The 10,980-nt window shown below is 33.7% G+C and overlaps 1 protein-coding gene across 1 annotated transcript; it reads left to right on the top strand.

Moving 5' to 3' along the window:
• The first annotated feature begins 1,556 nt into the window (after positions 1-1,556).
• On the top strand, positions 1,557-4,082 carry LOC131063349 (nucleolar protein 12-like). Its single transcript, XM_057997131.2, has 6 exons — positions 1,557-2,056; positions 2,278-2,356; positions 3,127-3,197; positions 3,290-3,396; positions 3,519-3,606; positions 3,710-4,082. Exons 1-6 carry the CDS (start codon positions 1,676-1,678, stop codon positions 3,998-4,000), a joined length of 1,017 nt encoding a protein of 338 aa, XP_057853114.2. The 5' UTR covers positions 1,557-1,675; the 3' UTR covers positions 4,001-4,082.
• Positions 4,083-10,980: the final 6,898 nt, after the last annotated feature.

Here is a 10,980-nt window from a genome sequence, read left to right as displayed (position 1 = left end):
TAGTAAAACACCATTATACCTCATAGTTGTCTCTTGTTCCTCAGATTGAGCTTGATGAAGTGAAGGCGCCCCTTTGATGCTCCACTTGATTTTCTCTTGGATCGTATGTGCTCGGCTTTCCAAAGTGTGTACAAGATGCTTGATAGTAAGATGAAATGGATGGATAATTGGCTAAGTTATGGATGGGTATGGATTTGGCTATAACTTGGGTGCTTTGGATGATTATCTAAACTCAAATGAGCAGCATAAACTTACTTGATTTGGAGATGGATAATGAAGGAGTGGAGTCTCCAATTTATAGGAGGAGGAAATGGAGGGCTAGGATTGATCCAAGATGGAGTGTCAATATTGCATGTGAGCCCACACATGGATCAAGAGAAGTTGACAAGACAAGTGTGGAGTCCAAGAGATATACCATAAAGGTATATCTTGTCTCTACACTCCTCAAGGTTTATTGGGAAGGCTTCCCAATGCACCTAGGGAAGAGAAAATGAATAAAAGTATTCCTTGGATGATGATGAGGAGGAATTAAAAATTCCTTAAAATGACGAGCATGGGGATTGGAGGAATAAAGAGGAATTAAAAATTCCTTGGAGGAAGAGATACCTAGAGGAATGTGAGATTTTTGAAAATCTCACATTCACCTAGGAAAAGAGCATTTAAGGAAGGTAGTTGGATGGGAGATGCATAGAGAGATGTGAGAAGGTCATTTATGGAAAGTGGTTGAGTGAAGCGACAAGGAGTTGACTTTGTGGCTAATCATGAGGATTAGCCACTAACCCATTAGGAGAGAGAGATTAGAAGAATGATTAGGTGGGATTAGGGCAAGTGGGATTTGTAGGAGGATTTGACTAGGAGAAAGAATGAGTGGAAACAATTTAAAAATTAATTTCCCTAAAAATATGAGTGACCACAACAATATTGTGCTTCTTCCCTTCTACAAATTGGACCCTTCCTTACTTTGATAATAACTTGGACTTATAATGGATTCATCTTCTACAAGATACTTGGGTGGCTCTACACCTTTCAATCACTGTGCGCTTTTCTAGATTAATAACTTCATCATATAAACTATAATTTTCCTACTATGAAGTGATGACTGCCACTTACTACATCTAAAAAAATTACAATTAGTATTTATATATTTGAAAATATTAACTATAATATTTATAGACATAAATAAATCTATATTGATATTGGATATAACATATACACCTCACACAAAGTTGTAAAGCTAATAAAACATTTTCATACAAGAGTCAAGTAAACAATTAGCCAAAAACATTTATTGCACATTACTACACTTACAAGGTAAGAAGAATTCTATTGAAGAAAAAAAACAAATTATTTTTTTCAATAATTAAAAGATATGATTTTTCAATTACAAATATTTAAGGGATTTGAACCGGTAAATATCAACCATCAGAATCTAGTCACTTTACACATGTACCAATCAACTCTTAACTTGTATTGATAAACAAAAGTAAATATACTTATACAAACCAGACCAAAGAAATTAAGAGTCATGAATTCATTTTAGAATCGACGCTCCTCTTTTGTATCTTGTTTCAGTTCATTCCAAGCTTATTTTAGTCTTACAACCAAGGCCTCCATTGTTTTAATCTCATCCAAATCTGAAGCTCTTTCTTTGGCAACACTGAACATCATTGCCAAAATGTCTAATCCAAAATTTGCATCCAATTTTAGCAACTCTGAAACTCCTAATAGACTTTTTAGAATTAATTCTACGAATTCCACTATATCCCGTTCTCCTCTGGTACCATCTAGATCAAAGTCTGGAAATTCCACCAAATCTGATACTACAATGGCTACCTACAATTCTTCTAAATTACTGTCTAGACCCAATTCTAGATCAAATTCTAGCATTTCTTCTATGTCAATATCATCTATGCCAAACCCTAACCCTAGAAGATTATCCTCTTCGAGAAGAAGTATCTTACCTACACAACAACCTTTAGTTACAAAGGCTTCTTTTGGATCTAAGAACACTGTAACTTCAAAGGTTTCAGCACATATATCCAGTTCTACAGAAAAGGTTACGTTGAATATCTATTTTATTTTTGAATGTATTAGTAACATTAATGCTATGAGATTTTCACAATTCATGTTGTATTCTATTAATTTTTTTCTGGATTTGATTGTGTAAGTATTTTTTCCAGAAAAAATACTTACACAATTGAATCCAGAAAAAAATCAAGAAAATACACTAATATGTTTAATATGAAAAAGATATATGTTGGCTTGGTTGTACTGCAGATAAAAACTGGCCTTTCCACCTCTGGTGTCCCTGATACAAGGAAACCTAGACACAGTCATCATCAAGACAGTGACACAGGTAATCTCTAAACACTATTAAATCACCAATAATTCAACATTGAGTTGGTTTCTATTAATTTTTTAAAAATTATGATATAAAAAAGTTATTTTATATTTTGTTTTTATAATAATAAAAGATTATTGTTTTGTTTCTGAATTTTATAATATAAGATTTTGCTTGCATCAATGTTTCAGATCACTCATCATTCATGATTCATCATTTTTCTTCTTACAACTCTCTCATTCTGGTGATAGATCATGAAGTGCGATCTGAAACGTTGATGCAAACAAAATTTTACAGAATGAAATCCAAAAACAAAGCAATAATAGCTATAGACTAGAAATCAAATCTAATTTCTCTTAGCGATAAAAGAATTTGAAGGGACTTGAGGCTTTGAAAAAAATGCTATTAGAGCTGAGAAAGCTAGAACCCTAAAACAAAAAACAGCTGTTTACAAACAGAAAAGCAGACAGAGCTGACAAGATGAAATTATAGAGTTGGAGCTTCCTAAATAAGAAGTCAATTCAATAGATCATGGAAATTGATCTAAGACCCTTAAAAACAATTCTCTCACTTGCAAAACTATAATCTTATAATTACTTCTATCACTCAAAAACCCTCAAATCATACCTACACTAAACAACAAGCTGAATTAATGACACTAATGTGACTTATTTCTTCAATATACATCAGCTAAATTATAGTTTTTATTTTTTCTCTGAATGCATTTGATCATGGAGACTATTCTTGTAGTGTAAAAGACTAATTTTTTAAAATTTTCATTATAGTAGTTCATAGCTTGAAGAATATCAGAACAAATAAAGACCCTCATCAAACAAGGACCATCCATGTATCTAATGTAAGAAACCTTCTTATTTCATACAATTTATATCCATGACTTTGATAATTGCTTCAAAATGAGTTGTTTATTTGTTTTTGTCACTGTTATAGGTTCACCATAGAGCAACAGAGGAAGACATAAGGAATCATTTCTCTGCATGCGGAGAGATATTGACTGTTATAATGCTGAATCAGATATCCACTGGAGTACCAACTGGGTATTCAATGCTATTTTATTTGATGCTTTGTTGTCATTAATGGCTGCTCTTTCTAGTTGGACTTTGCCTTCATTCTAATCTCTTATGTTAGAATTTAAGGACAGTACTTGATTATTTTGCAGAGGAGCAAACCTTGAATTTGCTACCAGGGAAGCTGCACAGAAGGCATTGATCTTAAATGGAAGTAGGTTTATGGGAAGAGCTTTGAAGGTAATAAATTTGGCTTTTTTTTTTCATTGGGTTCATACTTTTACAGAATTAATTCTTCATAATTCTGAACTAAGTAATATTCTTGGCTGCTTGTGTCATCAAGATTTCATCCCTATACCATTCCAGAGGAGAAAATAAGCACAAAGATTTAAGATTAGATGTGTTACAGTTGGAAAATCAAATCAACATTGCTCAATGGAAACTTGATGCACTGGTGGGTAATATTGATAATTCTCTTACTCCTTCAAATAAAGAAAGGGCACACTCAGAAGTACAAAGTGTTAATCAGGAAACAGAAAATAATGTCCATCAACCAGATATTGCAATGGAAGAAGAGACTTACATTGAATATTATTCAGCTTCAGATGGTAGTACTGAAAATTCTTCAGTATAAATTTGCTGCAGATATCAACTTCTATTTCAAAATGTAACTAAATACATTATTCTTGTTTGAAATACGTATATGTATTACAACTCACAAAAAGTCATTCATAAATATTGTTAGCTTGAGCAACAAGATTAAAGAAAAGTTAGTTTAATTGTGAAGTATTGGTTGTTGTTGCATGTTTATTACAATTAAATTGATTTATCTTTTAAATTATTGTCATAAGGTGGAGATATGATATTGTTTAATAAGACACTTCATCATTAAGAACTATGGATAGTGATGTCTAGGTTAACTTGAGTTTTCACTTGAAATTAGGATTCGATCTTTAAGAATTTAAGTTGGAATCTATTATATTGAATTTAAGTCTCTATTAACCACATAAAAAAGGACCTTCCTTATGAACTATCCTGTAAATTAAAATGAAGTTAGTATAGATCATTTAGATGGTGATCTTTTATAGTAATGATAAGTAGAAGGGAATAAGTGTACCATCACATTATTTTGTGCACTAATATTGTTAAGTGTATAGCTTCACATGATCTTTGAATTGATATAACATGACTAGTAATATTGGGTATTAGTGCCTTGTTTTAGTAAGATCTCCTCAAGGATGAATTATAGTTTAATTTTATTGGTGGTGGTAATAGATCTCACCAATATGATATGTCACATTGGATGACATTGTCTCATGTTAGATGGTGGCCTGAATTCATACATATATTTATAGATATATGTACTAAATAGGCTATAATGGGTATTAAATAGGTGGAATTGGAAAATATGAATAATCTATACGTTTTATTTATTGGGATTAATTTAATTTGGTGTGGTATCAATCTCACATGCCACTAGATTGATATTGGACAAGAAAGTGCAAATATCTAGGTAGATAATAGATGTATGGGTGTAATTAAATGTATAAGCATAATAAATATTTAGTTAAAACCTTAACAAGTCAATTAATACTTTTTTTGGATTCATACTTTTTCAAACATAATTCCTCGTATGGATAGTGATGTTTATTGATCTTTATTTTATGATATGTCATATTGGATAACATCACTCCATGTTAGGTTGTGGCATGAATTCATATTAACATAATTTTATAAGTTGGTATATACATACAAACATATATATTATTAGTTTGGGTCAAGTATGTTAAACTAGAAAGGGTTGTAGAGTATGTCTATATTGAATTAAAGTCACAATTATGGAGAGGTCTAAAATTGAAATCTTAGTATCTTCAATGATCCTTACTATAGGTTTGCTAAGGTAGATATAACTAGGTTTATCTACATGTGATTGGACATTATCAACTAACTTTGTTTTAAAAAATATTGGTAAGTAGTGATTTGTTACATGTTTTATCTCAAACCCTTTTATGGTTTCCTTGCTATAGTGTTCTTTCTTTTTCACTCCCATGAATAATGATACTTTTATGGTTATAAAAACTTAAAAATGAAAATCTATGTGTATGTTCCTTAAGAGATAATTGTGAGAACTACTTGAGGCCATTATTTGTTTTTGAAACCAAGTAGGTAGCCCATGGGAAAAAGATGCCCCTTATAATCTAAGTTCATTAGGCAAGGTTTAGGGAACAAATTAGAGTGTTCCTAAACTTGACTATTTCCTCCTTTTCAATATGCTTCAAATTATGGTTAATTTTGTATTAGATAGTTGTGAGCTCATATTTTTATCAATATGCATATACTATATAGGTGTAAACCAAAGAGAGGTAATCCATCATCATCTATATTACACATTTTAAGGTTTGTGGTATTTAAAATTGTTGGAAGAATGTTTCAAATATGTGCTTGAGAGATATTTGAGAGATGTGTTGTCATTGATGTCAACATATTTTTCTGTTTGAGACAGTGATGCAGTGAAGTTCAGTGAGTTAGTTTGTTTAGCATAGTAAGTATGATGAAGATCAGAGTTTGCGGATTAAAGAGTTTGTAGAGGGTTGTCTGTAATTGATTCAGTTCAAGTTTCAGAGGTCCGCATGAATTTTTAATAAAGTTATGGGTATCTGTGTCGTGGTTGATGTTTCAATTGTTCAATGGTGACAGTGACAGTATTTTGATCTGCATTTCTCTGCATTGTAATATCTTGTCATGTGGATTTGAAAGTATGTTTGGGACATTTGTGTGTGTTCTCAATTCAAGTGGTTTGTGGTTTGGAGGTTCGCAAATGATTTTTCAAGGTTGATAGTCATTGCAATTAGTGTTCCTAAGGTTCAATATAGAGATGTCGATGATTGTAGTAGTTTGTGTTGGTGCAGATGTTGCTATGGTAATTCATGGTGCTTGTGGATGTCTCTAGATCATGTGCCTTTTGTGTTGGTGGTCTGCATTGATCATTGAGCTCGTAATTGATGTTTTTCTTTGGTACATTGGTGTTCTTCATGTTCTTGGCCGACCAGATGCTTGTAACTTGTTGCAAATGTTCGAGGTGTAATGTGTTTGAGGCAGAAGATTTGGGTCTATGCTATATCTTGATCGACATTTATTGGTCTGCATGTAATAGTGTATTGAGTGTTGTTGTATTTTTGTAATTAGCTGGTGAGTGTTGAATGTACCTAGATGATTTCTTTAAGGTTGATGTCATGTATAAATAAATGTAATAATTTTGTGTATTCAAGTGTGGAGTGTGGATGTATGTGAGTGTGTATGTGTGTAGAATGCATACATCTTTTGAAGGAAAAGAAGAAGTATGAAGAATTTTTTTTTTTGCTTCAATGGAACTGAACCAGACATTAAGGAGATGTTATTTCAGTTTATAATTTATGGAAGTGATCTAGGATTGTTTGTATAGGTAGTGAACCTTTTTTATTTTGAGCAGTGAGCTCTAGGCAGTGTGTATGAATGCATATGCATTCCCCATTGTAATAATTCCAATAGAGTATACCTATATTATGGTTACATCCCCACTATTGTTTTTCCCCCAATAGAGTTTTCCACGTATAAAAAACTTGGTGTTATGTGTGTTTATGATGTGTTATTGATTTATGCTTTCAAGTTTAATCATTAGATCTAAAAAAAAGTTTAAGTAGTGTGAGTTTTTGAGACAATTGATTCACCCCCCCTCAGTTGTCTTCCCTATTGGTATCTGAGAAGGTTCCCTTGAAGAAGCTTCATCACTTGAGGTGATCCATGATGACAACTTAGAAGAAGGACAATCTGAGATTTGATGGTACCAACTACTCTCTTTAGAAGAATCACATGGAGTGTCATCTAAGATGCATTGGTGAACCTTATTGGGATATTACTAAAAGAAATTGTACCATTCCTACAAATGGTCCTTCAAATCTGGCTGATGAGTAAAATATTAGGGCTAAGGAAGCATTGTTGAGTTCTTTGACTGACTTTGAGATGACAAATGTTATGAAATTGCAGACTGCTAATGAGATCTGGAGTAAGCTGGAAACCTTGTATGAAGGTGAATATTGCCAAGTTCTAGAGCCTAAAGGAAAAATATGATATGTTGAGGATGAGTGAAGATGAAAACATTACTTCTTACATGCAGAAGGTGAATGAACTTATGTGCAATATCAAATGTGTCAGTGGGAAGTTAGAAGAATCGGATATTGTTGCTAAAGTTCTCAGATCTTTACCTACATCCTACAAGCATAAAATTTCTTATATTGAGGAGATTAGAACTATGACAGAGGTAACCAAGGACACGTTGATTGGTAAGCTTTCAACCTTTGAGATGATTGAGTTTGGTGATTCTCTTCTTAAGGTAGAATTTGCATTCAAGGCTACTATTTCTAGAAAGGATAAGCAGAGATGTGATCTAAGAGAAAGTTCTTCAAGGGGGATGTCTAGATATGAGAAGGAGAGGAAGGAAATGGAAGATGAGGAGCGAGAGATTGAGGAGCTTGAATCCCTTATTTCCAAGATATTACCCTAAGGATCCAGTAAGTATGAAGGAAAATTTTCTCTTAAATGTTTTTCTTGCAATAAGATAGGTCATTTTGCCTCAAGGTGTCCAGAAAGAGTTTCTATGTCAAAACCTAACAAACCTAGATTTCAAAAAGAGATGTTATTATGTTGTCGATGAAGGTGTGATAGATAATAAATCTGATAAAGCAAGTACAAGTGATAATGAATGGGTGTTTATTTCTATCAAGGAAGATGATCCAATACCTACTCTCTGCTAGATACATGAATGTGGAAAGATCTTTGGCTGCACAAGTTGAAGAGAAAGATGCATGGGTGATTGATAGTGGACGCTCTCACCAAATGATAGGTGATAAGAGTAAGTTTGTGAGTTTCGAAAAGTATGAAGGTGGCATTGTAAATTTTGGTAATGATAAAACTAGTATAATCCATAACAGAGGATCCATTTCTCTTTATGGTAAGCACAATATTGATGATGTCTTGTATGTAGAAGGTCTAAAGAATAATCTCTTGAGTGTTGGATAGATGGTTGACAAGGGATATGATCTTAAACTAAAGAATGAAAAGTGTAGAATCTTTGGTAGTTCCAGAATTGAGATTGCATCAGGTACAAATAATAAAATTAATATCTTACATTTAAATAGTGCTGGTAAAATATGTTTCATTTCTTAGGTTGATGAAAGTTTTTTGTGGCATAGAAGAATATGTCATGTAAATTTGGATAACATTGTTAAGATAAGTTCTACTCTGGCTACGAGAGATCTTCTTAGGTTGATGAAACCTACTAACACTATGTGCAAGGAATGTCAGTTAGGGAAATAAACCATATTTACTTTCAAGAGTAAGAAGCATTATTCAAGTGGATTATTGGATCTTGTGCATATTAATTTGTGTGGTCTATCTAGAGTCAAAAAATTTCAGGGGGACAAATATTTCATGTTGTTGATTGATGATTATTATAGGATGATGTGGGTTACTTTCTTGATGGAGATATCTAATGCTCTAAACAAGTTCAATATTTTCAAGGCTATGGTTGAGACAAATACAAGTTTGAAGTTGAAGTCTCTAAGATCTGAGGAGGTGGTGAATTCACTTCTGGTGAGTTCAATGCATTTTGTGAAGAACATGGGATAAGAAGATAGTTATCTTCTCCGAGAACTCCTCAGCAAAATGGAGTTGTGGAAAGAAAGAACAAAACCATTCAAGAAACTTCCAAGACAATGATATTGGAAGGAAATGTTCTGCATGTCTATTGGAGAGAAGCTATGAGTATTGTTGTTTACACTCTTAACTAGGTGCATATCAGAGGTGATACCTATATATGGTGAAAATGGATAACAATAATAACAATATTGAAAGGCTAAATGAATTCAACCACAAAACCCTAGCTTAACAATCAACAAAGATCCACCATAACATATGAAGATTACCTAAGACAAAGCAAATCACATGAAATCACAAAGATTATACCATCACATGTCCAATAGGGTTTTGATCTCCATTCTTCCTATCTCCATTGATCTTGCTTGATATATTTTTGCTCTCAGATTTTATGTGCACAAGAGCTCAACAAAGAACGGAATGTGGTTGCAAGTAGGATCGTAGTGTAGTCAATTGCATAAAAGATCATTAGGGTATTCGGATGCATTAGGGTTTGATAATGAAGAAAGAATCTCCTTATATAGAAGACACAATAAGAAATGGAGGGATAAGATTGAGAGGTGTAAAAGGAGGTCGGCTAGGATTAGAGGGTAGGTAAAAGAAATACCAAAATATTGAAAGGGGTAGGTAGTGTAGGAATTAAGAGATGAATGACATGTGTCATGTGTAGAAAAAGCTAATGAATTGATTAAATAAATAAAGATTTATTTAATTAATAGAAGAAGTAGGATAATTAAATAAATAAAATATTTATTTAATTTAGGAAAAGGATAATTTAAATAAATAAATGTATTTATTTAAATGAGAAATAAGGCTAGAAGAGGATAAATGAATTAATTAAATAAATAAAGATTTATTTAATTAATAGAAGAATTAGGCTTAGATAATTAAATAAATAAAATATTTATTTAATTAGACTGGACAATTTTAGGTGTCTACATTTTGCCCCTCTTTGAGACAATGCGGCTTGTCGCGTTGTTTCAAAGAAGATAAGATGAACTGATACAAAGTTGCCCCAGAATGGGAATGATATGCCCCCTCGAGAGATTGGATGAAAATGTCTGAAAAGATTGCAGACAATCTCTCGATAAGAAGGAAAAGCTAGAATGGATTGACCGGATAAAGTGACAAAGTCACGGGATGAAGAAGACTGACTCAGAAAATGAAGGCGAGGGCTAGGGTAGGCTATAAGATAGACCACGGGCAAAAGACATCCTCATTGTCATCTACACCCTCACAAGATCACAGTGCAGAGCGAGAAAAAGAGCAGCAGCAGTCAGCAGCGATGGCTTTCGTACACAAATTCGACCGTGTTCGCCGATTTCAGAGGCTAGCAGAGGCAGGAGAGCCGGTAAGTACCACCAAACCTCCTCATACTTTGACGCATTCAATTTTGTCATTAATGCATGCTAGTTAGCAATAAATGCGCTTAGGAATAGGGTACAAAAAAAGTGCAAAAACGTGCAACCGCGTCTGTGTCGGTGCCAGGCGCGTCTGTGTCCAACAGGCGTGTCTATGTCGGTGCCAGGCACGTCTGTGTCTGGAACCGCGTTTGTGTCGCATGCAGGCGCGTTTACGTCCTGAAGGTGCGTTTGTGAGGTAGAAACGCGTTTATGTCAAAAAAATGCAAGGTTTTGTCTTCTAGGTCAAATCGGCAGTTCTGTGATGAACATATGTTGTCAATTGGATAAGCTGCTGAGAGGATACACTCAAGCAGGTCCTCTAGGAAAACTAGGATAGATCAAGGCACTTTGTGATGAACAGGGAGCACCAAGATAGAGTACTTTGTGATGAACAGGGAGTACCCAAAGTATGAGCAGCACTTTGTGATGAACAGGGAGTGCAAAATGTGAGTAACACTTTGTGATGAACAGGGAATGTCACACACGTAGTACTTTGTGATGAACAGGGAGCACTACTAGG

The sequence above is a fragment of the Cryptomeria japonica genome, chromosome 5 (assembly GCF_030272615.1).
Source record: "Cryptomeria japonica chromosome 5, Sugi_1.0, whole genome shotgun sequence".
NCBI classification, from domain to species: domain Eukaryota; kingdom Viridiplantae; phylum Streptophyta; class Pinopsida; order Cupressales; family Cupressaceae; genus Cryptomeria; species Cryptomeria japonica.
The sequence above is the reverse complement of the archived record's forward strand: the minus strand, read 5'-3'. Positions and strand labels throughout refer to the sequence as shown.

What these genes read in the sequence shown, in the direction of transcription:
- LOC131063349 (XM_057997131.2), top strand. Translation starts at nt 1,676, where the DNA reads ATGTCTAATCCAAAATTTGCATCCAATTTTAGCAACTCTGAAACTCCT. An exon ending in TATCCAGTTCTACAGAAAAG is followed by an intron (nt 2,057 to 2,277) that starts GTTACGTTGAAT and finishes GTTGTACTGCAG; the next exon opens with ATAAAAACTGGCCTTTCCAC. An exon ending in TTATGGGAAGAGCTTTGAAG is followed by an intron (nt 3,607 to 3,709) that starts GTAATAAATTTG and finishes TGTGTCATCAAG; the next exon opens with ATTTCATCCCTATACCATTC.